The sequence below is a fragment of the Chinchilla lanigera genome, unplaced genomic scaffold (assembly GCF_000276665.1).
Source record: "Chinchilla lanigera isolate Chin_1 unplaced genomic scaffold, ChiLan1.0 scaffold00134, whole genome shotgun sequence".
Lineage (NCBI taxonomy): Eukaryota > Metazoa > Chordata > Mammalia > Rodentia > Chinchillidae > Chinchilla > Chinchilla lanigera.
Window position 1 is genome coordinate 3,271,421 of NW_004955535.1, and position 26,450 is coordinate 3,297,870.

Genomic DNA, 26,450 nt, shown 5'->3' on the forward strand with positions numbered 1-26,450 from the left:
GCTCTTATCACTTTTATCAAAGCATATTGCTGTGAAACAAACTGCAAAAACAACCATCCTTGTAGGTTGATAGTGATAGAATTTCAATCAGTACAGATTCTGTCCCTGTAGATGAAAAAGATCATTCATTGATTTCCTGCATGACTTTAAATACACTCCTGTAAAGCTTATCATATTAGGTAGAGGGTAGGGCTTGAGAAAAAGAAAAAAGAAAAACAACAACAAACTGCGAGTGTATTGGATTTCACTTCTGCTTCATTATGAAGATCCAGCATCTTGAAACTGAACATTTTGGAAGACATGTCATGCCTTGTGGAATACTTTTAGAATGCTGAGAATGTGCTTCCCTAATAGAATACCTGGTCGTGAGACTTTTTCAAACTGGACATTGGGAAAACTCTTCTTGCCTCCTTGTCACTTACATATCATGTCTCTTTTCTTAGATCTAGATCCCCCACGTGTGAGTAGGAATTTGTCTCACCTGACGAAATACCATCTATGAGCACCTGAAATCCGTCGTCTTACTTTAGCACTTAATATAACTGGAAAAAAAGATTTTAAGAGTTCTAATCAAAAACTGGGTATCAATTATCAGAAGGATCCTCAACTAGAATTTTATTCTCAGGAAATCTTAAAGCATTTGGTACCCTTTCATGCACTAATACTATTTATATTTCTTTGACAGTAATCAAGTATAATGGGAAGAATGTGGAGGAGCCACAGATATACTTACATGGAATAAAATTCATAGCAATAGGCATTAATAGGAACAAAAATGTATAGTACATACATTAAAAAAATCCAGGAAAAAAATCAAGGTTTTTTATGCATCTGACATCATAGGCCCCTAAATAAATTGAATTACAACTGCATTGAAAGGAGAAACTAACAAACGCTTTTTACCTCAACATTCTTCTTAACAAAATTGGATAGCCATAAAGATCAAGAAATTATTAAGGATATATACAATTTGAACAACAAAATTAACACATGCTATATATTTAAAGACTACTATTCATATGAGAAAATACCCACTTTAAAATGCTCAATGAACATTTTTAGAACATGACTGTGAAGCAAATCACAAAAAGAATTAGTGCCAAATTTCAAAGGACGAGTATCATATGGGTAGTCTCTGATGTAAATGCAAATAAATTCAAAATGTGCACTGAAAAGATAAGTGAAAAATGGAAATGTAAATGACTATATTAAATAGAAATGTATGACTATATTAAATAGAAATGTATGACTATATTAAATAGAAATAGAAATGTAAATGACTATATTAAATAGAAAATTCACAAGAAAGATTAAAGTGAGCAACTGTATTAAATCAGGTGATACATGTCCAAACTTTTTGTATACAACTGAAATTGTTCCAGGAAGAGCATCTATGGTCCTAAGTGTATTTATTTAAAAATGTTAAAGATAAAAATAATTTGGGCATTTAATCTGCAAGCATAATAAAAATACAGTGAAATACAAAACATTGATACACATAAAGTGAAACTAGGAGGGAGACTCGATTATATGAACTCGATTCTTCTCAGTTTAATCCATAAATTCAGTATAACTCAGGCCCAAAATTTCAACAGGAATTTTATGAAATATGAAAATTGACACTAAAATCCTAGTGAAGATCGAAGACATCAGAATAATCAAGACAGTTTGAAGGAACTGAGGATGGGAGAGCCTACCATACCAATTGATTAACGTTGTACAGGCCAGTGGAGTAGAATAGCTCAAGATGCACAATTGTGTATTTGTGGACACTTGCTGTATTGCAGAGGCACTGTTGGAAGACAGTGGGGAATAGATGGACTACACATTAAATGGAGTTGGTTTATTTGTTTATCTACAAGCAAAAGTAAAATTAGACCATATGCTCACATTAAGTACAAAAATAGAATGGAGGAGAATTAAAGTCCTGAATGTAAAAAGCAAAATTTTAAACTTTAAACTGTAAGTGTAGGGAAGATTTTCTTAAAACATACAATGCAGGGAACATAGGGACATACGTTGAAATTTAAATGTTTGTATCATAGAATTTCATGAACAAAGTGAACTATAGTAAGGCAAGAGCAGCAGATATTTGCTCTGCACATAACTGACAACACATAATAAGCATTGAAAATGTACCAAGAACATTAATAAGAAAATGATAATCCAGGAGAAAAATGTGTAAAGGAAACAGGGAAAGTTAGTTAACATGAAAGAAGTTCAGCCTCATGAGTAACAAGCGATGTGCAGATTAAAATGCACCCATTAGATTGGCCAAAATGTTTGCTACACCGAGTCTTTTAGAATGTGGCCAGATGGAAAACCTCATTCACCACTGGTGAGAGAGTGAATTGCTAAAACAGCTTAGCAGAGCATTTTGGTGCTGTGTAGCAATATGGAAGATATTGCTATATCCTGACAGTTCCACATTAAGATGTATTCTGTATAGAGTCTCTTAAACAGGTATCCAAAAAGACAGCTATAAGGAAATTCATTGTATCATGATTTATAATAGTGGGAAGTTCGAAACAGCCTTAATGTACATGGACAGGAGAATGCTGTTGGCATATTCAAGTAACAAAATGATAGCTTAGGTAATAAAAAAGAAAACTATTATGTATTGGTATGGATGAATCTCCAAAAAGCTGTTGAAAGGAAAAAAAAAAAAACTCTTAGAATGTTATGTACATTTGTAAATAAAAAAGTTCTTAAACGTAAAGCGTAAGAATGTGGAAAATAATGTTAACAGATTGAATCACATAACATGGCAGTTTTTGTAGGTAGAAAACAGGTGACTCTTAGCATGTCTGTTAAGGTCAGTATAACATTCATGGATATGTTGATGATTGTGGTGGACGGAGAATTCAATGTGGCATTTTCTTGGGAGAGATGATGAGGAAGAAATGGTGTGGATTCAGTGAGGGTATGCGGGAGACCTGCTTTAGCTGTCATTTTATTTCTTCAAAAAATATTTGAAGAAAACGTGGCGAATGATAAACTTACTAAAGCAGGGGGGTGGGTACATGAGTATACTCCTTCTATATTTTTAATTGAAAATGCTTGATTTTTTTAAAGCAAACCAAACTGTTGTTAGAGGCATAAAAATTTTAATCTCATGACATTATAAAGTAATATTTACAAAATGATTAAATCCTTTGCTGCTTACTTAGCTGAACATAGCACTCCTGAGGCTTTTAGTATAACATAAAAAATTTGAAAACATCTCCCTTCACATACCAGTCAAAAGCTTCAAATTTTATTTTGTTCTTTTAACACTGGTAAGATCATCATCATAAAAGCCATTCATTAGTGCCTCTCTTTTGCTTGCTCTTGCTTGGTGGTGGTCAGACTCATTCATCTGCCATGTACTGTGAAATCTGATGATGATGATTCAGTTTTTCTCTTTTTCTTCTTTTTTTGTATGCCTTTATTGCCAACAGGAACCTGCAAGCAGAATATGATCGTCTGAAGCAGCAGCATGATCACAAAGGCCTATCCCCACTGCCGTCCCCTCCAGAAATGATGCCTACTTCTCCCCAGAGTCCTCGGGATGCTGAGCTCATTGCTGAGGCCAAGCTACTGCGCCAGCACAAAGGCCGCCTGGAAGCCAGGATGCAAATCCTGGAAGACCATAATAAACAGCTGGAGTCACAGTTACATAGGCTAAGACAGCTGCTAGAACAAGTGAGACCCACATCTCTCTACCATGGGATATTTACAAACATCAGTGGTCCCCTCTTAAACAAAACTAACACAGAACTCAGAGTCCTTCTTATATGTCAGTTCTTACATACTTAGAATGCACCTAGCAAAGTGCTACATGTTATTTCCTGCCTTTCATTTTTTTGTGTGTGCCAAGGTCTACAATAATTTGCACAAGCTTGGGTCAAATTTGAGATCCTCCTGCCTCAACTTCCCAGAGTTCTCGGCTTAAAGGCATGCCCACCATACTCAGCCCAAAATGATTTAAATAAAAACTTGTATTTTTTTTTAAATGGCACTTACAGTTGAACCCAGAGCCTCAAGCATGCTAGGCAAGTTCTCTACCATTGAGCTACACCCCCTAGTCATGTCAAAATGTTTATTTGACCAATATGAAGTGCATTCTGGGGGGAATAAAGGCCAGAATGTTTCTACTAGCTCTCTGTGGATATTTGACCTTTCAGAATGGAACAGTTGATTGAAATTAATTCTCTTTTCTCATTGTTGGGGGGCTTTTTTCTACTTGTAATCCCTAACATTTTTAAGCTTCCATTTAAAACCTAGCATGGTATTGGCATGGTAACAGTCCCTACCCATACATCTTTCTGGAATTCTGGGAATTTTAAATTTTAAAATATGTTTTCTCTATCATGTTACTTAGCATTTCCCCAAAATAAGAATTCTCCATTATAGGTTTGAGATCTCATGTGGTCTCATCATTCCCACATGGCCTTTGAAATCTTTCCATCTTTTAGTTTAATGATTTATATTTCTTGTCCTATTGTAGCTCTAAATTTTTCTCCTTTTTACAGAGGAACACAATTCAGATACAAAAATAATGTCCATGGATCACATCAACAGTAATATATCTGAAGTCCAATAATCTTTGGGAGGTTTTTAAGCAGGGAGGGTCAAAATATTCAGAATCCTGAGTGTCTATACTATTTTTATTTTATAATATTTGTTTGAATGTTTATCATGAAAAATAATTCTCTTTTCTTTTGACTGCTTTAGCCCCAGGCAGAGGCCAAGGTGAATGGCACCACGGTGTCCTCTCCTTCTACTTCTCTGCAGAGATCAGACAGCAGTCAGCCTATGCTTCTCCGAGTGGTTGGCAGTCAGACTTCAGAATCTATGGGTAAGTGTCTCAGTAACTCCCAGATTTTGTTCTCTCTTAAGATCTGGGAAATCTAGGGGTGGTGGATACCACACAGCTGTAATCCCAGCACTTTGGGACACTGAGAGGCTGAGGCAGGAAAATTGGAAGCTTGAGCCCATCCTAGGCAACTTGATAACTTAGTGCAACTTCTGTCTCCAAATAAACAAACAAACACACACAGTGGTACATTGGTTCATGAACTTAATTCATTCCATGATTCTGGGGAAGATTGTGACATTGTTGTTAGTCCTGGAAAGATGGCAGTGGTTGTATTCATCCCCCAATAGGTGCAGAGTTCTCAACTGGAAGCAAAATTTTACAAACACTTCTGTTTGAGGCTGAATTGTTCACAAACAGAGACATTCATGAACTGAGGTGTGTGTGTGTGTGTGTGAGAGAGAGAGAGAGAGAGGGAGAGGGAGAGAGAGATAGAGAGAGAGAATAAGGGCTGGAGATGTAGCTCAGTGCAAAAGATCTAGGGATCGTGAGATGCTTGCTAGCAGTTCAAATCATTTGCTAAATTATGTAATAACAGTTCTCAATAGGGTGTTAACTTACCTGCCTTACAGGATGCCAGCTTCTCATTAATTCAGGACAAGACAGAGTGGTACTGCAGTTCCATTCATTGTGGGTACTAGGCAAGGCTTTAGGACCAATTGATATTTGTGAATGGTTCCAAAAGATGAAGAAAGGACCAGATATACCCTGGAATAGGAATGGTGAAAAGGAAGGTGTAGAAATGAAATTGGGCAAAGTTTGGCAGATGGCCAGATGTCTAGTTAAGTAGAACGATAAGGTCCTCCAAGTAGGAGAGAGAAGGAAACAGGCCACAGAGTGTCAGTATGGTGATGTAAATACTGAGCAGAGGCATTTGATTCATTTAGTGTCAGGGAGTGTCTTAGTCACTTTCTCGCTGATGCCACAACTTAAAGGAAGAGGGGTTTATTTTGGCTCACACGTTTAGTTCATAGTTGGCCAGCTCTCAGGCAAGGTAAAGTGAAAGGGTCTGGCGGAAGAAAGCTGCTTACATCATGGCAGCCAGGAAGCAGAGAGTGACAGGTGGAGCCAGGAAAGGAGATGCATTCTTCTACATCATTCCCCAGTGATCTGTCCCTTCTAAGCACATGGGTTTGGCGGGAAATCCAGATACAAAATCGTAACAGGGAACCACTAAAAATCACATACCCAGTGAGAAATATCTACAAAGGAACTTTGAAAGATGTATCCTACCACCTATATCTGGCCCAAAGCCTTCTAATAGGTAGAAAGGTGAGTTAGGAGGCAGTTACAAATGCCAAAATATGGGAGTTCTGAGAGCCTGCATTTGAAAGATGTGGGAGGAGATGACTTGGTGTGAGAGAAGGAAATGAGGGGAGAGAATTTGGTTGGCAGAAGACAATGAAATTTTTGATTATGGGCATAATGTTCTTGATGACCTGGCAGGTCTTCTAAACTGTGTCCAGAAAGAGGTTAAAATCCAGGGATATGCCTGGATTAAGAGGGCACTCTAGGGAAATGAGCAGCTAGGATTGATTGCTGAAAGGTGTGGTCTAAGAAGCATGTAACAAGATGCTTGGATACAGTTTCTTGGGGAAAACCTCCATTTGGATGATGGTATGATGAGGGACTAGGGTTAAGAGTAGGGTCCCAAGGAAGGTGCGATCAAAATATCAAATGCAAAAGGAGAGCTCAATGGAAATAAAAATAAATGAAAGCCAATTGGATAACTATAAACACACTGACCAAGCGAGAGAATTTTCAGCCAAGAGGTGGGAAATTGGAAAACTTGTGTCCTTTCAGTGAAATAAAGGACCAGGTCATCTTAGTGGTCTGCTATCATTCTTTAGCAAGGTTCTCTGCCTAGGATGGGCTCTAAGAAAGCTGGAGTTGATGAGGTGTAAATGATGCAAGGTCAAAAGGAGTAAGCTGTGTTCCAGTGGTAATGAATGGCAGTGGCAGAGGTTGTTAGCCAGCTGCTTATTAGTTTTTCAGTTGTGCTAGGTGAGACAATAGTGTTTTATGAAACCCTTTCCCTTCATTTCTCCTTCTGCCTTAAGGCTGAGTGAGCATGAGTCAGACCCATCCCCCATCTTGCTTTTCTCTGGGTCCTAAACTGATTAAACAACTCTCTCAAAATCTTACAAAATCAGGTAAGGTGGCATACCCCTGTAGTCCCAGCTACTCATGAGGCTGAAGTGGGAGGATACTTTTAGCACAGGATTTCGAGATAAGCCCTGGCAACACAGCAAGATCCCATCTCAAAAAAAAAAAAAAAAAAAAAAAAAATTCACACTTAAAAGCACTATTGCCTGGTATGGTAGTGTGTTTTGGAATTCATTTCATACTTGAGATCTTCCATGAGGGTAGAATAAAAACAAGCAAAGGGCCTAACTCAAATTGGAAGGAAAGGTCAAAAGTGTGAATAAGTTTTATGGTGGAAGATGAGGAGACCATGTTTGGGAAAGTGAAATTTGGAGACATCATGGATGTCAATACTTTCAAGCTATTCCTTCATTCAAGATGTAGCTTTCCAGTGGGCTGCTGAACGTGGTACCTGGAGATCATTGCGGTGTTACAGGGGCAGTTTACGGGTTGAGAAGGCCAGGTTGAGAGGCTTATCAGCAAGTGGTGAGACCCTTATGGTGCCATACTATTAGACCAGGGTGGGAAAGTTGATGAGGAAGATTGGTAAGGGCTGAGAAGAGGAGAACATTTCTGAGGAAGAAGAGAAGGTAGATGAAGCAGATCTGATGACATTCAAGAATCTGGAGCAGAGCCAGCTGGCATGACGTGTACCTGTAATCTCAGTGCTCTGGGAGCCTGAAGCAGAAATATTGCAAATTTGAGCCCAGCTTGGGTAACTTAGCAAGGGCCTGACTTAAAGTAAAAAATAAAAACAGTATCTAGAGCAGACAGGAGGAGGAGCGTTCTCCTCCTCCCAAGAAGCCAACCCCTGTGGGAAAGCAAGGTTCAGTTGCTTTGAGAAGAAGGTACCTTTGAGGTTATTCTCCTGACTTTACTACATCTCAGTGATTTAGGGTGATCTCTTATGTCAGCTTTTCTTTTCTCCACATAAGATTTGAATCCAGCTAATGGCCTGTTGGGACTGTAAATGATAGCACAGGGCCTAAAAAAATATTGCCTGCCTTTGAAAAGTCTATAAATTTTGAAAACTGAGCTTTAGTACCTCCGTTGTTATTTTTTGCTTTAGGATTTTCTTTTTTTTTTCCTTCAGGAAAGCATGTGAAATTAAATCACATATTTTAGCAGTGAGATTCAAAGCCCTGGGTGCTTTGAAGCATTAATTATTTAGGCTGTCAACACTGGTGAAGAGGCAGCATGCCTGTTAAGGCACCAAAATTAAAGTGTGCATCAGGTGGTGGTCCTGATGTTTATGGAACCAGGAAAATTGTGGCAGAACTGAATACAGGAACAGAAGTGCTGCATTCCAGTGGTGGAGCTAAGCTTAGATATAACTTGCCAATATAAAATAGATAGGCTATGTTGTTAAGTTTGTTCTCTGAAAGAAAAGACTGAATTCAAAGGGGCTTTCTTTTTTTCTGAACTGCATAAGCCACATTCATTTAAGAAGGGAAAGAAAAGGAGTCTTTGAAAGATGCTCACAGGTGTTTAAATAAATGCAGTGTGTGTCCTTGTGCTTTGAAGGTTTGAGATGTGATAAGGCTGGGATTTGCTGAGCCGTATTCTGGCTAGAGAGTGGCATCCTTTAAATACACAACCCCAATGATTTTCTTTTAAGTGCAGTGTGGGAGAAGTCATACTAGGTGATCTGTTGAAAGAGTTAGGAGTATAGTCGGCACTCCGTGTCTGCAGGTTCTGTAAAAACTTCAGTTAGAAAGTGTGGAGGAAACAGTATCCATGCGTGCTGAAGACGTATGAATTTTTTCGTATTATGTCCTAAATAATACAGTATAACAACTATTTACACAGCACTTCCAATGTGTTAGGTATTACAAGTAATCTAGTGTATGAGAAGGTGTGTGTAGGGCTGGGTAAGTGCTTACTGGACACAGTTGGGACTTAGTACCTATTTTCTTGGTAAATAAATGAAAAGAGAGTTGTAGTAGTTTTTGGATGCAGGCAAAACATTGTCACAGGTATGGTTATAAGAAACAAGAACGTTTGGGATAGCCTGTTATAGCTACATAGTGTATAATCACCCAACAGTATCACACTGGGTTGATGGCCAGGGAAGTATCTTGTTCCCAGCCCTCGAGTCTCTCTGTCTACACTGGCTATACTTTGAACAACCCATTCACACGTGCATCTTTGCACGTGTTGTTTCCGTTCGAGCTCGCTTCCCTCAGATACCTGCGTGACTCACACTCACAAGTCCTTAAAGTTTTCACCCAACTGCACCTCATTCGTGGGGGCTTCCAAGACTGCCCTTTTTGCTGGCTCTCAGTATTTGGCACCACTGACAGACCCCTGTAAGTTTCTGTTTATTTGTTTAGCAGTGTGAGTTTTGTGAAGATGGGGTTTTTTGATTGTTCGTTGTCATAACTCTAGCATCCAGAACGGTGATAGATAGATAGAGCTTTTGATTTTTTTGTGTGGTGGTAGTGGCGGTGGTACTGGGAGTTGAACCTAGGCCCTCCACACTGAGCTACATCCCCAACCCTTTTTTATTTTGAAACAGGAACTCACTAAGCTACTTAGGCTGGGCTCAAACTTGTAATCTTCCTGCTTCTACCTCTCAGAAGGCTTGAGTTACAGGTGTGCTCCACCACACCTGGCTAATTCATTTTTTGAATGAAAAGTAATATTACTGTTTCAAAGTTTTTGTTTGTTTTAGTACGTGTTTGTGTTACATAATAAATACATTTATCATGGGATGTAACTGAGTGCTAGAAAGGCCCTGGGTTCAATCCTCAGTAGAAAAGAAAAGAAAGGAGCAGGGAGAGAGAAAGAGAAAGAAGGAAGAAAAGAAGGAAAGAAGGTTGACTGATTTGGGGCTGGGGATATAGCTTAGGAATAGCACACTTACCAACATGTGTGAAACACTGGGTTTAAACCGCCCCCCAGCAAATTTTTTAAATGGGTAAAGTTATCACTGCCATGCAAGTTTTTCATTAAAACAAGCCAACTTTACATCTGTACTTGGATTACTCCTATTTGAAACTCATAGATGATAGCTTATCTGTAAAGATGAACTTGGCTGACATCATTAGATTTATACTTTATAATTTGATCCTTGAAATAATTCAGGGACAAGAATGCCACTCACATCATTGAACTGTACCTGAATATTAGCACAGTGCAATTGAGTTCCTAGAGCTACAAAACGATGTAATTAAACTGTCAGAAATATTAACATCGATGCTCATGAGTATCTCTGTTGGTTCTGATTTATTCTGTAAGGCCTACTGTCACTAAAGTGGACTTTCTGCCATTAAAAAGCCTCATGTTTCCCAATTAAGCACAAATTTGCATCAGTAATGTAACAAAGAGATGTATTTGGCCCTGCAGTTGTCAGGATCCTGTTTCTCCTGGTAGTATTTCATTCATTTCCATCTTGAGCAGGTAATGGTCATTTTAAAAACTGTAAGGAAAAAAAGGGAAATTCAAAGTATCAAATGCTATTTTCTTTTCTAAAGGTGTAAACGTACACAAGGGTGTGCAAGTGTGTGGAGAGACAGAGAATCTGCCTTTTCAATTTTGTGACCTTAATTATTCAGCAAGCCTTTCCTGTACTTAATATTTCAAAGAGGCTTCCTATAGTATGTTAGTATGAGACTCACAGAATTAGAAGCTTTTCACCTATTCCAGATTCTTAGCCTGACGTTCTAATAATGATATGCAGCCTCATATCCACCTGGGATATGATTTTATCTTAATGATTAGTATTGACAGTGATTCTTGTAACTTGGTGCTGTTAAAAATATAAGGATGAAAACATAGGAATGAACTTAAGGTTATAATCACAGATGAAAAGCCAAGTGGTGTAGACCAAAGGAAAGGACAAGAGTGTGTAAGTCATTTAATCACTGCCTCTACAGTGATTTTTTAAGTCTGCTGTGAACCTGAGGTTGTCCTTAACCGTGTTTATTATTGCTGACTTGCTGAAGAAGGATCTTGTTTTAGATGGAAATTACAATGTGCTGAGCAAGTAGAGCTTGGAAAGAAGTGATTTTCATTATTGGAAGGTTGACTATTATGAAAAATTAGTTTCAAGGAACCTTCAAAACTCAAAATTAATTTGAAATTTCCCCCCGAACTGCAAATGCTGTTTGAGGTATGTTTAACACATGACCAATCAATAAAGACACCAATCCACAAACTCTATAAGGAGACTCCATTCCCAAACAAAGACCATCCATTCTTACTAACTGTTTTACTTCTGACATACAAACAAATCCTGAAAAATTAAAAAAAAATTTCTCCAAATAAAATGCTCCATTTGCAAGTAATTAAGAGGAAAGAGACATTACTCCCCAGTGTACCTTATATCTTACTGTCTTTAGTATAATACTTAGTTATCTGTGCAGATCACATACCACTTTTATTTCTTTTACATTGAACTTTACAGGTACTTGAGTGTTGTTTACATTTTTGGTTAAATGTCAAAGGAAAGAGTGAAAAAAATCCCTTAGTGTCTCTACTTTTTACCTTCATGGGAGTAAACAGAATGTCACAGTTTCGTGTTCTTTTGTGTTTAGACACACTGCGGTATGTACTAATACTGTTTAATTATAAAGGACAGTTTTACATTTGTTCCTGGACCTTAAAAAAAAGAGGGCTTGTCAATCTTATCTTAACTTCCAAATAGATACACAGGTTTCTTCCCCCAAAATAATGACACAGGTAAATCACCTCATGGCATTCTTCACTTTAAAGAATTGTTCTCTGATTATGAAGCTGGAGGATTTCTGCTACTTATGAACAAGTAAAATGAATTTATGATGGTTTTAAAATGTGATTATGAAGTCTTTCTCTAGTGCTTTATTTTTTGCTGAAGTGTAATTTGCTGCTCTTTGCTTTTACATTTATTAAGGTGAGGAAGATCTACTCAGTCCTCCCCAGGACACAAGCACAGGGTTAGAGGAAGTGATGGAGCAACTCAACAACTCCTTCCCTAGTTCAAGAGGTAAGCCCCAGTACCTAGCAGGGACTCAGGCTTACTGGAATTAGGTTGCTCACCGCCATACCCAGCTGATGTATGGGTTGTCCTTATAGAAGCCCACATGTGCTGACAGAATGCCAATTTCCCATGGTGAGAAGATCTTTTTTTAGCATGAATTTCTGGTTTGTAGTATTCTGAATTCAAATACCTGCCTAATCAAAATGTTTCTAGAAGTAAGAATTGTATCTTACATATCTCAAACATTTTACTTCTTTTCACACATTGGTCTTCTGAAGAGTTAATTATGAAGTAGCTTTCACTTAAAAGCGATTATTCTGTGACTTTTACAGATGAAAACAATGCCTTTACCAGGGCCATATGGCCACTGTGTAGTAAGTACGGTGAGGCCTAGAACATAACCTAGGAAGTGGTAGAGAGCGGATTCTGACTTGCCCTGTGATCCTCGTTTAAAATTGTGTCAAGCCAGGCATGGTGGCACACACCTGTAATCCTGGCACTCTGGACAGCTAGGCAGGAAGTTGACAAATTCAAGCCCAGGTTGGGAGACTTAATGAGACCCTGTCTCAAAATTTAAAAAAAATGTTTTAAAAGGGGGACTGGGGATATTGCTCAGTGCAGAGGTCCAATCCCCATGGGGTTCAATCCCCAGCGTCACAAAAAGTGTCATATCCCGGTATGTAAATACAGAACAAAGTCTTCATAGATCCGTTTGTTATTTTTTTTCTCTTCTATAGTTGGAATACAGGCTTTACAAAGTAAGATATTAATACTATGTTTCTTTGCTCCATCATTTTGACCTTGTGTTTTTTGGCTGTCATACAAAAGCAGCATTTTAGCCCACAGAACTTTCCTACCACCCTGCATGAGTTTCAGTTGTCTTGCTTCATCTAAGGAGATACGTTGCTGCGCTATTAGTTTCTGGAGACATTTATTTTGGTTTATTGTCCTTACATAACACAAAATCACTGACCCACCTCCCTGCAATGAAAAAAAGAATGGTAGCAGTCACCTGAGAGCAAATAGAAGGCAAGCCTAGAGATGCAGAAAGGAGAAGCCGCATGACTCTGCGGCCACTGATTGGCACCCCTAATGGGCAGCCTGGGAGGGAAGGACGGCAGAAAATCTGCACTATTTGTTCTTCTCCATAAGGCAGTGAGGAGGGTGTTTTGAGTAGTGTGTTTTTCCTATCTTTTTGTTCAGTGTCAGTTAACAATGGCCATTTCCAAGCCATTTGATGTGCACATGAACGTTGTGCAGTGCACATTAAAAGCAATAATGTTCTGGTACAGCGTTGCTAAGGAACTGTCAGGGGAGGCTAATTTTAAATGTCTGCACCAGCCATCTTTTCACTGCTGAGCACCACTGATGTGTTGATTTTAACAGATAAAAATCTTATTTGTCTTCCACTCACCCCCACACTCCCCACCTGCCAGGCTCCTCCCCGACCTGGCTATGTTAGCTAGTTCCTCTCTTCCTGGAACTCATGATTCATAAGAAGACCATACACAGGCCTGGCCAAAATCAAATGTTTTTGCCTTTACTCTTGTTACTTTGTCTTGTCAGCTTTTACTAGTGTCTACAGTATCAGAAAAAGTACTAGACATGCCCAGAAGAAATGAAAGTTCCCTGCCTTCAAAGAACTTAGAGTCTTCTATGGACACACAGTTCCAAAGAAGTTCACATCACAGTGCAATAATACGATTGCTGTAATATGACATATTTAGTGTGAATGAATCCTAGAAGCTTGTTGATAGTTAATTAGGAAGGGATCAACCTCATGTAGTTTCTTTTTCAAGTATCCATGGCTGCTTAGGTCCAGGACTTTTGTCTCCACATCTAGTATAGATTTCATTACCCCCAAGCTCTTCCTTGAAGTCATAGACATCTGATTCCAGCCCTTTGAATTGGTGGTTTGTTTACCTGCTCTGTGAGAGGTTGATAGCTACTCAGTTAGTGCCCAGGGCATTTCTTCCACATCTAGACAATAAGAACAGTATAAGCAGCGAGACACAACAGAAAGGCTCCTGGCCTTTTTTGTTCCCTAACTAGCTTTGGGTGAAATCGTTTGCTCCATCTCCCTGCATTCCCCTTTTAGAGTCCTTAAAATAAGAGTGGGTATGGATGAAGCCTCCTGCCAGAATAGAAGTATACCTCCTCTGATATGGTATTTGCAGTTAGCATCTCTGGTGTTGTACTTACTTGTGTGATATTGATCTGCTTGTATAAGACCTTGGGAAACTGTTCAGGCTGCCTGGATAGTGTATACTAAATTAGTGCTTAGGGAATAGTTCCATTCCCTAAGTGCCAGTTTAAGTTCTCAAATATGGGATAAGGAAGCCTCATCTGATATCAATTCCATGTACTAAGTTTGTTCTGTGTACTCAATCATTCCCTAGTGGCCTGAAAAAATTAATTCACATTCTTGGAAAACGAAACCATAGAAGAAGAGAGTAGCTATGGTATTGAAGGATTTGGCTGAGCTTTCTGTGATGTTATGACCTTGTTTTCCTGCTATCTTACGTATTGTTACAGGGCCTTTTCTCCCAAAATTCAGATGGGTGAAAAGTTTCATCATTATAAAAATTAATTCATTATGAATGTACTCCCAAAAGTGTTTTGGGATGCTTTGTTCACTAAACCCATTTTTGTAATTTGGAAAGAATGGCACACATATATAGTTTTTTCTCCATGTATTTATGGGGGAGAGAGAAAAAGAGAGGAAGAGGGAGACAAAGACAGACAGATGGTTGGGTTAGACAGGAATATCTTATCAGTTTCGGTATGTTAGGCTGGTACTAAGCAAAATTTTCTGAGTCCTAACATCTTCGGATCACAAACTTCACAGATTTTCCCAAATGGTATAGCCTTGAAAGGCCATCTAAGTATTTTGACATTTAGAACAGTGGCTATTTGGCTGGCTTGACCATTATCTAGATAACAGAAACATTTTTCAAAAACTAGGGTAAAGGTAGAAAAGAAATTATGTGATAGTCAGATATACATGCAGAAACAAAAAGAAACAAAACAGAAACAAAAGTCTTATGAAGCAGTACCTTTTCATAACACACATAATGCATGTTGTTTCTGTTCTGTTTATTTAAAAATCAAATGCTGGTTACAGCCCACTGATGTGATTTTCTGATTCAGTGGTTTAAGAAAAAAAAACTACTTCTATAACTGATTTCTGTTTTCCTTGCTCAGGTGAATATCTTCATAAAAAATTAAATTTTAATCTTTTTACTGTGGAAGTTTCTGCCAAAAGCTGGCTAATGTCTTAGTGGACTTTGTTGTTTTATTCTGACTCTTGCATCTATGTTCCTGTTGTTGCATTGCAAAACATAAAGTGAACTTCGTGGTTGCTACAGCTGTTTCAGACAGCTGTTTGAGTAACTCAAAACAGATGTCAGAGCCAGAGGTCTGACATTTAGTGGAAATGTGCTATTAAATACCACCTCATGGTTTATTTAACCCTGCTAGTTAATTGCCCACAGAGGAAAGGCCTGTTTTTGAAAAAAAATGTTTTTCATAATTATACAAAGTACATAGATAGATGAGTTGTGTCCTTTAAGTTTACACCTTATTACCTGATGCTGCAGTTTTGACTTAGATTTGGACCTTCAGATATTAGCTAATCTTACACTTTCATAAAGAGTACCTAGATGCTCAAAGAAGTTAAGTTCCTTGTTTATGGCTCTTCAGCAAGTTAAATTAGGCATCTGAACTTATCTCAATGGCCCTACTAAACTGCTATCCTAATTAATAAAGGGTAGCGTTGCCTCTCCGTTTAGTGAAGTGGTAAACCCATGGCTAGCACCGTCTTGTATAATAGCCAGTATAAACTGAAGCGTGTTCAAGGTGTGAATGTGAGCACATTTAGCTTTGCAATTATATCTTTCCTGATTAATCTCTAGATAGTTCTTAACCACTTGAGAGATTTCAGTGGCTCAGTGTATATTTAAACACTGAACATTAGCCAATTTTGATCTAATCTATTTATCTAATTATAATCTGCTCTCTGTAAGTATATGTAGCAGCTGAATGCCAGCGTAATAAAAGTTATTATCTATTCTAAGACATTTTCTAAATCTCCATTATTATTCTATAGGAACACTACCTAGGTAAACCAAACAAAAGACATAATTTAAAAATAAACCCTATAAGCAATTTATCCATAAATCTCTGGTCATTTAGCAGTCTGAAGGTGTATTTTATATGTACAGTATGGGCACTGATAAGAGAAACACTTTCCTGCGGTATTGGACTCTCTAAAATGAGGTGCCACTTTATATAGATTAATGAAGACAGGTTCCAAGACAAGCTTTTAGCCCAGTGAGACAAGAAAACTGCAGTGCTGTGTAGGCTTTCTGCGGCCTTACAGTCTCTTGCCTACTGACCTGTGCCACATAATTTTTATCCCCAACAGCCCATGCCATCGTAGCCCTCTCATACCTTCCCTGCCCGAATAAGCTCACATACATTCTTTCAAATGCCCCTGAATTACCAGTCCAACAGCTCTGTAAAACTTGTTGTCTTTCAAATTTCAAAGCTTGTTCTTGGGTCTTTTGTGAAGGCGCAAGATAAAGAACAAAGGCGGGACTGGGGGTATAGTTCAGTAGTACAGTGGGTGCATTGTGTGTATGAGGGTCTGGGTTCCATCCCCAGCAACACACACACATACACACGCACACACATGGACTCACGTATCCCCTTTTCAGGCACCGTTCTGTTTTTTGCCTGTTTAACTAAAGATTTGACCAATTATCCCTTTACACCAGGAAGCAGCAACCTATAGGTCCTCAGCCAAATCTGGCCCCACTACCTCTTTTTATAAGTAAAGTTGTATTGGAACACAACTACACCCACTCATGTTGTTGATGGTTGCTTTCTCAGTATGAGAGTAGAGTAGATGTGACAGAATTCTATACCTGCTACAGAGACTTTGTGGCTTGCAACCCCTAAAATATTTATAGGGAAAATTTGCCAGTCCCTGCTTCACACTACTATTTTCTGTCCATTCTGACTCATTACATGAAAACAGCCATAGACTTCAATGGTGATCAACTTTTAGCTCAACAAAACTACTGGTGAACTGATTTACACATTTATATCCTTGTTCATCAAAGAGCCTGCATGTTCAATATTTAAAGCAAGGCCGTTTGGATCATCTTTGACTCATAATGAAACAGAGACCCTAAAAAGGGACTCATTTATTCTCTCTTAACTTTTTAAAACAGTCAGTGAACTAAGATAAAAGAAGCTAAGGACACCCAGAAACAAAAATGTCCTTTGTGTAGTTCTGACTCTGAAATAATGACTCAGACATCTCAAGTTCATACTGCCTTCAAAAACTAGCCATCTCCAGGCCGACCAGGTCCCTTATTTAGCCCTGGGACTGGCCCAGCACACTTCCCTTTACCCTTGACTCATTTCCGGACAACACACCACATAGCCAGATGCACACCCTAACTGACGTTCTAAGGAAGCTCCTTTCCAAAGAATGTCTTTATGAAATAAAACTTAAATCTGGTACTTTATTGATTGCTTGATCAAAAACTTCTTTAAAATGTTGCAACTGAGGAGCTTCTATTTTTCAACGTAAAACTGTTCTTCATACAGTAGAAAACTTTTTTTTATGAAAAACTATTTTATGATGGAATAAGAGAATAACAATAGTTATTACACTGTGTATCATTATCTTCAAAATAGTTACTCAGAGTGCAAGACATAGGCCCAAAAGACTCTTACAAAAAAGAGACATAGTAATACAAATCTTTCTCAGGAACTAAAATCAACTGATAGTATAAATGAGACCAATTAGCATATAGATTGAGATACTTTTAAAAGAATAGAATTTGTAATTTGGGAAAGTATTTGAACTTCTCCCTACTCTTTTTCAACAAAAAGATGACCGCCTTGGGCTGGGGATTTAGCTCAGCGGCAAAGCGCCTGCCTGGCAAGCACAAGGTCATGAGGTCGAATCCTGGTACCAGAAGAAAACCAAAAAACAAACAAACAAACAAAAAAGATGACCACCTTTTGGTACTGTATAAAGGAGCACATGGAAACCCAAGGGGTGAGGGGGGATTTGGAAAGAGTTCAGGCTTACTGTGGCTCACAGGGCAGGGAGGGGGCATTTTATTTTTATTTATTTATTTATTTATTTTTTGGTTTTTCTCCGGTACCAGGAACCGAACTCACGACTTTGAGCTTGCCAGGCAGGCACTTTGCCCCTGAGCTAAATCCCCAGCCCCGGGGGCATTTTACATAAAGTCTCGCTTCTGAAGAAGTACCTGGCACAGAATATATATCATTTCCTGCTCTGTATTTGGCAGCAACCACTTGATTCTGACTTCTGAATATGGCTTGGGTACAGAGTTAATAAAGGTGTAGCCTTAATCGTTCTAGGAACCATAATTATATTCTGAAACTAAATCGTATTGTTTTGTAGAAACATTGTTCTTCCTATAGCCCTGAAATTTTAAAACTAGACCAAAGTTACAGAGCAGAACAAGTTACCAGCCCTTGATATCTAAGCCGCAAGGTAGCACTCAAAGCCAAGTTGCATATAACTTCAAAAAGAGTCTTGACCATGACCCCACCAATTCAGTTCAGCCGGCATTTGTCAAATACCAATAATACCTAGGTACAGTGCAAGGTATTATGGGTGAGAGGTAGGTGAACAGCATGGTGGGACCCTACCCTTAGAGAACTCACATCCTTAGAGGGAAGAGAATTAATTCTGCTACCAGACAGTCTAGCCTTGAAGCATATTTTTTTAAAGAAGAAAACACTTGCTGCTGGGCATGGGCATGGTGACACAGGCCTATAATCCCAGCACTCTGGGAGGCTGAGGCAAGAGAACCACAAATCCAAGCCTAGCCTGGGCAATTTAGTAAGACCCTGTCTCAAAAACTTTAAAAAGTTCTTAAAAGGGTCTGGGTCTATAGCTCAGTGTAAAGGCCCTGGGTTCAATCCCCAGTACTGCACTAAATAAATAAATAAACCTTGCCAAAGGCAACCATAGGAAGGACAGTGATTCATACTGTGCTTCATTTGAACCATTCAGGATGAAGTGATATTCTCTTCTCTTTTTCTGTCATCTGGTGTGGGTCTGCCACTGTTAACACCCATTGCTGAGGAGCCAATACACATTTTCTCTGTTTTCCCCAGTTTGGGGAACGTCTTCAATGCACAGGTTGTACATGGTCAAGCTGTAGTTTTTATGCTCCTAAGAAATCTGCTAACTCTCAGAAAAATTCAAAAGGGAGACAAAGAAGTAAGAGGAAGAGGGAAAAGGGCAGAAAAGAAAAAGAAAGGGAGAGAGGGAAGGAATAAATAAGTAAGAAGGAGGAAAGAATGGAAGGCAGAAAGAAGGGTGAGTCAGAGTGGGGCTCATTCCCGATTAGAAAACCTTTTAATGTATTCTGGAAGTTTGGAGCCTTAAACTTGAGTTATGAAAGGTTTCTGAATTTATTCAGAGCTCCTTATTTCATTATTCTAGACTAGTAGTTCTGAAGTTGTTTCAGGGAGTCAGTCTTCTTGGAGGCACTGAGCGTGGTGGGTTGCGGAGAAAAGCTCTGCTTTCATCTGTTATAAATGCTAGAATTCCATAGGATGCATTAGAAAATATCCCATTGCTAAAGTCAAATGGTTTGCAAACCAGTATTTTACATTTTCAAAAGTATTATTTTATTTCATGCTTTTGAAGTTGGAACCCAGGGTTTCACACATGCTAGATAATCACTTTATCACACAGCCACAACCCCATCCCACTTTTGAAGACTCTGGAGATAAATGAAATGGCTTGCCTAAGACATGTTAGGTAGGAGCAGAGGTGCCTAATGCTGTCCAGTTGTAAATATTATCTTAAAATACTTTCTCATTGGAATCTCTTTTCAAAAATAGGTTCAATGCGTACACGTGTAGGAGTCTATGAAACCAGGCTAATGGGTCTTTAGCCATTAACTTCCAATGCTCTTGGTATTTGTTGGATTTTGAGGATGAAGTTGAAAGCTCATTCTTGGATTTGGCTCTGTGGCTTGTCCTTTAGTGGGACTTACATCTTCCCCTCATCTTTTCTTTATGTTTTCTCAAATGCACCAGTTCCATCAAGGACAAGCACAGCTTCTACCAGACAGAACGAGTGATCCCAAGAATATAGGTTCCAGCCCCTCTGGGGGGATTCTACTTTGCATTTGGGGTACAGGCTTTTAGGCATACACCATCAACTACTTTTTGTGTTTCAGTGTACTGATTATCAAGTCAAAAGTAAAGAGATTCTGTGGTTATTTAACACTCAGCTTGAGATTCTATAGTCACCCTCGAAAATACTACTCAGTTTCTCAAATTTCTATTCTGTGCCAGTTTTCATCCAGTTTAATGCATGAAATCTGTGGATTCTATAAATAATGTCTCCTGGATCATGTTACCTGTTTACACTGATTTTAAGTGTATGTAAAGGTTATTTGACTAGCTGTGTCTTTGGGTTTTTGTTTTGTTTTATTTGTTTATTTTTTTTTTTCCAGAAGGGAATATAAATGAATTGTCATCTCAACATTTGTTCGGTAAAAGAAGCAAATTGATATGAAATTGTATATTTATGCATGTTTTTTCCCTTTCTGATATCTCTGCCTCTTCCTCTCTCTATTATTAAAGGAAGAAATACCCCTGGAAAGCCAATGAGAGAGGTTAGTGAGACTCAGGCCCACAGCCATGGCTTCTGTCTGTCTCATCCTGCTTTCTATGTTTGGCCTTTGTGTAAGACTTGTGTGTGTGCACGCGCATGTGTGTATTACACATTGTATCATCACACGAGGATGGTAGTCACCTCTTCACTTGCAGCTCATGAGGAGCATTCCTCAAATGTTCATCGCCCTTGTCATCACCATGACAACAGGACCAGGGGTGGGGGGGCAGGAATCTCTTTCAAATGGCAATCCTTGGTAGTCCCTTGATGGGGAATCCTGCGGATCATCATCTGTTGTTGCCATTTGCAACACAAAGTCTTCCAGATAAACTCAGCCTCCAACATAATTGATGAATCATAAAGCTTCCTTCTACTTCCAGGACATTAGAATTTTCTGCCAGCGCCCTTGGGTTACATGCTTCTGGGATGACTTCGCTTTGTTTTTGTTTTCTCCCCCTTTCTCCTTCCTACACTCTTTCTTTCCCATTTAGGCTAACTTTTGTTTTTTTTTTAGCACATATACTTCTAAGCACTGTTTTGAGCTCTTGCTATTTTTTTCCATCATGTAATCTTCATGACAAATGTATGAGGTAGGTATTGTTTCTAACCCATTTTACAGATAAGAAAACTGAGTCAATGAAAGAGTAAGCAGTGTGTCCAGGGCAACCAAACCAGGACTGGTGTCTAGGCAGCCTGGTTGCAGAACCTCACTCTTAACTCTAACACACTACTTCCACTTCAGAAAGTGGTGTTGAAAGTTTCACAACATCTCAACTTGCCTCTGAGAAGCCACCTCTCTTTCACTGGCATTTGGAGCCAGATAGACAGATAACCAATTAAGTTTAAAAAAATGTGAATGTTGAAATTTTGAGGGTTTTATTAATGCCTCTTCAGGTGTTGAAAGGGGCATGGTACAGCATTATCACCAAATGTGGTTTGGGCATTTACAGTGAAAGGTGCTCCTTACACCCCTTCTACCAGGAATATTTTGTGAATGCTGAATTACCTAATCAAGGGTCTATTAGATGACAAAGTGTTGAGTGACACAGCCCAAGTGAAACAAAATTATACTTGCCGAGAGTTTAATGTGACAGAGGGAGAAGGAAAACTCTCCCATCGGATGCCAATAGCATTGTGTTCTTGTGGAAGATAAAAGCCAGATGGGTGGAAAGTTTTTATGTGAAAATATTGTCTTTGAAATGTAAGAAATCATACTAAAAATTCTGCCAATACCATGCCATGTAAGTGTAATGAATTTAAGGACCCTGTGTATGTCTATTTCAAAATCCCAGTTCTCCCTTAAGGCCAAGGCTTTAGGAATTGGGTGCCGGGGAAGGAATGGTAGACTGGGAACAAAAATTAAGGCAGCGTGAATCAGTGAAGTATTGAACGTTCCTAGCTCCCATACTTCATGTGTGGGACTTCTTGGGTCCATTCTTATGGTAAGTGCCCCTTAAAATTTATTTTCAGTTTCAGTGAAAAAATCACATCGTAATTTTGTCACACCACCCCAACATATTTTGCTCATGAACACATTTTTAAAGGTCAGCACATCCAGTTGAAGTCACAAAAGCATTTGGAGACTATCTTAGGTGGATGAGAGATGGTAGGTAAGTTTCCAGAAGCCAGAGAATCCAAATAATAATGACTTTTTAAAGGCCATGGAAACACCCCAAATTCACAGTAGACCAGATATTTTTTTTTCAGACTTAAAATTATAGAGAAGAAAAGACAAGCAAATATCACTGTGATATTCTGACTTGGCTTTGGCCAACTGAATGCTAACCACCATTTATTTGGAAATTGTATTTTAAAAAAAGAGTGCTAGATTGCTATTGAGATCTTGGATCTTTGCCAGAAAGTGTCAATTCCAATCACTGTGGAAAACAACTCCCTTAGGCAGTGGTGGCTTGTGAGACTAAATGTGTTGCAGTTCGTGCCAACTTGGAAACACATAAAACTGCCCTAATGTTCAACGCATGCTGCCTTTGTGTTCAATAATCCTTGCTTAAAAATGGATTAAATTAATACTTTCTATAGGCATATTTTTGTGTCAACTTGTGCCTGAAGCTGATTGCAAACGCCTGAGTCCTGGCTGCTCTCCAGTGCCTCTTACATTTATAGTATAAGATTTTAATTTTGACCTTAGAACAATCTGTCAGGTAAAGCTAACGACCACACTAATGCTCTGCCTTCCACGTGTGGATAATAGAACCAAGATAAAAATCTGTTTTTCTATGTCCATATCACAGTGCAGTTTTATCGTCCACTGGATTGAGGTATGATTCTTTGGAGGAATATTTGGTCAAAGAGAGTTGTTTTGTGTTTTTTTTTTTTCTGGATCTAATGAAAACCTCCACAGGACAAAATAATTGGAATCAACATTCTGGTGAAAGAGGTATTTATAAGCGAGGTCACCAAAAGCATAATGTAGATATGGTGAGCAAATAACTCACAGTTATTTGCTTTTATAGCATAAGAATGGTCACAAGGTCAGTTGTGAATTTTGAACAGTCTAAAACAGGTTAAAAGCCACTGAATATTTTGTGGGCATATGTGTGGTATATTAAGAACGATGAACCTCCATTTAGCCTGGGAAATTTCTTAAATAGATAGTATCCCTAGAACTTAGACCTCTTTAGAGGCACAAGGATTTTTCTTCCAGATAGTAACTTAATACCATATCAAAGAATATCTAGATATGCAATCTGTAGATACATTTACTTGTGCTAAACTATCTTTTGAACAGCAGTTCACATCCACTACTATATATTCTAAAAAGGCACACCTGTAATCCCACCACTGAGGAGGCTGAGGCAGGAGGATCACAACAAGTTTGAGGCTAGCCTGAGCTATATAGTGAACTCAAGGCCAGACTGGACTACACATCGAGACCCTGTCTCCAAAAGAAGGCACTTTATTAACAACAAACTGACAGGAAAAAGTGAATTCTTCCTTTTTGTTTTATGTTTTATAATGCATGTTCTTGCTGCTGAACGGACTACCTTAATTTTTTACTGGCTTTGTTAGTAGCTTTTAAGATTGCTGGTGATTCAAAATTTGCAGTAAGTGTGTCCATTTTTAATTATGCCTGAATAATTGTGCAGATTTCCTAGAATAGATGTACAGTCAGAAATAAGATACAAGGGAAGCTCTCCAACCTGGTGGCTTCAGATACATATTTGTATTTTGAGCTCTCAGGAGCAGCAGTGGACACACTGTGTATTCCTGTGGTTTTAATGGCATAGAAAAATCAAAATTGATTTCAGTTCTTTACTGAGGGTTGCCAAACTACTCACCCATTGTATGAAGTCTATGTTTGGTTTAAAATTTTTATACTTGCAGTCTCAACCAAAATCCAAAGTGATTTCTTTAAAAAGGTAATTAGCGGGGCTGGGGATTTAGCTCAGCGGCAAAAAGCGCTTGCCTGGCAAGCGCAAGGTCGTGAGTTCGGTTCCCGGTACCGGAGAAAAAGCCAAAAGCCAAAAAAAAAAAAAAAAAAGGTAATTAGCTCTTACTGAAACTCTTTGCCCTAATAAAACTCAGAGATTTACAAACTTGATCATCTTAATATGAGTGCTTGAGTGGCATTAAACTTTTAATAAGTCTTCAATTTGATCTGGTGCCATTACTGTTTAAAGGCCTTCCCATGAACCCTCTTCCAAGTTTCAGGTAGAAAAAAAAGGCTTGAAATAAATATGAGAACAGAGAATCTGCTCCAGTCTATCTTTAATTTTTATTGGGATTTTTAACAATTATTATGAGAATCTGTAAAGTTGATACACGGCAAAGTAGTAATAGCCTAGTAAAGCATTTCAGTTCCAAAAGCAGGACTTAGAGAGCAGAATGATTTACCACTGTGCAAGAATTAAAATTAGCCCTATAAAAACATGAGACATATAAGAAAAGGAAACTTCTAATGCCTCAGATTATCTTATTCTCCATCTGACCCTTGCTACAGAGTACTCAGGGACAGCATGCTGCTCTTCTGTTCCATGCTGCAGGATAAATGCTAGGTCGTGCCACATTATTATTATTAACCGACTATCCTAATAGTTAACCCTGATATCAAGAGATCAAAGATAAGTTCATGGGATACTCAAGTCTATGGAATCCATGTGGGTCATATTTTAATTAGGCACTAGAGTAATTTGGAATGAAGAGTGATGTTTATTCTAAAGCTTTCTACTTCAAATGTTAGTGTATGAAAAGGTGCACTCAAAGGTTTACTTTTCAACCCCATAAAAGCAGAGAAGAAAGGCTTGTCTCCATCATAATACCACAACCCTTTACAGCTTGAAACAGCCTTAAAAATGAAGATCCACATGGTGTGTGATGGTGGCCATGATGATAATAAAGGCAATGGTAGAGGGGTGATGTTGGTACTCATGAGGGTGGGGACCGTTTTGGTGGTGATAATTCAGTAATAAAACTCATGAATATAAGTAAGTCCTAAGTACACCAAATAGAAAAGTTATCTCTCACCATGAAATAGTCCTACTGTGACAGGAATCAGGTGATTATCTGTGGAATCCTTTTGATAGCATATTTACATTGGGAAGATGAGTGCAACGTTTGACCTTTTTCCATTTAAATGACACCAGTAGCCTGATCCAGTATTGAGCTGGTACTAACAACGTGCAATGCTTCATTAACAAGGCTTTGCTTCTTCCTGGATACTAGTGAAATTCAAATACTTTTATGTTTAAGTGCATCTTCTGTGTTGTGTTCACCCAGAAATGGGGAATGATTTTCTAAACAGTAAAGAATCAGAGTAATGACCCCTTCACCTTTATTAGTCTTCATTTTTCCCCCTTTGTTTTTCAGGACACGATGTAGGAAGCCTTTTCCACATGGCAGATGATTTGAGCAGAGCGATGGAGTCCTTAGTTTCAGTCATGACAGATGAAGAAGGAGCAGAATAAATGTTTTACAACTCCTGATTCCCGCATGGTTTTTATAATATTCATACAACAAAGAGGATTAGACAGTAAGAGTTTACAAGAAATAAAATCTATATTTTTGTGAAGGGTAGTGGTACTATACTGTAGATTTCAGTAGTTTCTAAGTCTGTTATTGTTTTGTTAACAATGGCAGGTTTTACACGTCTATGCAATTGTACAAAAAAGTTATAAGAAAACTACATGTAAAATCTTGATAGCTAAATAACTTGCCATTTCTTTATATGGAACGCATTTTGGGTTGTTTAAAAATTTATAACAGTTATAAAGAAAGATTGTAAACTAAAGTGTGCTTTATAAAAAAAAGTTGTTTATAAAAACCCCTAAAAACAAACACACACACACACACACACACACACACACACACACCCCACACACACACACACACAAACACAAACTGAGGCAGCACATTGTTTTGCATTGTTTTAGCGTGATATTCATATGGAATTCATGGCATTTTTCTTTTCTTGCATATTAAAGGTAGGACTTATGCTAACACCACCAAATGACTACTTCATGTTGCTCTTTTGAGAATTGCTGACTGAGTGGGGCTGGCTGTGTGCTCTCATTTTACACATCTATATTTCTATAAGTATATAAATACTATAGGTATATAGATAAATAGATATGAATTTCTATAGAACTTTTTACATTTCTTCAAATGTTCCTACCACTTCCTGATGGGCAAAAGATGCTTCTAGTCATCCAGGCTTGCCTACTTGGTCTAGGATGAATTTTTCCTGGAACCGGAAGCCAGGAGGGAGCTACCATGCTAAAACGTTATCTGGGGCTCCAGATGTTTCTCATTTTAAATTTTTCACTGACAGCTAGAGTATT

The 26,450-nt window shown here is 38.4% G+C and overlaps 1 protein-coding gene across 6 annotated transcripts in view; it reads left to right on the top strand.

Moving 5' to 3' along the window:
* The window catches only part of Dmd (dystrophin), a 2,013,932-nt gene extending 1,988,337 nt beyond the window's left edge, over positions 1–25,595 (top strand). For 4 of the 6 annotated variants that reach the window (XM_013507710.1, XM_005410485.2, XM_005410488.1 and 1 more), the window contains 5 exons: positions 3,441–3,684; positions 4,717–4,840; positions 11,877–11,969; positions 20,622–20,653; positions 25,480–25,582. In XM_013507710.1, coding sequence (XP_013363164.1) covers positions 3,441–3,684; positions 4,717–4,840; positions 11,877–11,969; positions 20,622–20,653; positions 25,480–25,491 — 505 coding nt within the window. In that variant the 3' untranslated portion in view covers positions 25,492–25,582. Of the gene's footprint in view, positions 1–3,440; positions 3,685–4,716; positions 4,841–11,876; positions 11,970–20,621; positions 20,654–25,479 lie in introns of all 6 variants that reach the window. The other 2 variants (XM_005410486.1, XM_005410487.1) reach the window with 1 other exon arrangement.
* The last annotated feature ends 855 nt before the right edge of the window (positions 25,596–26,450 follow it).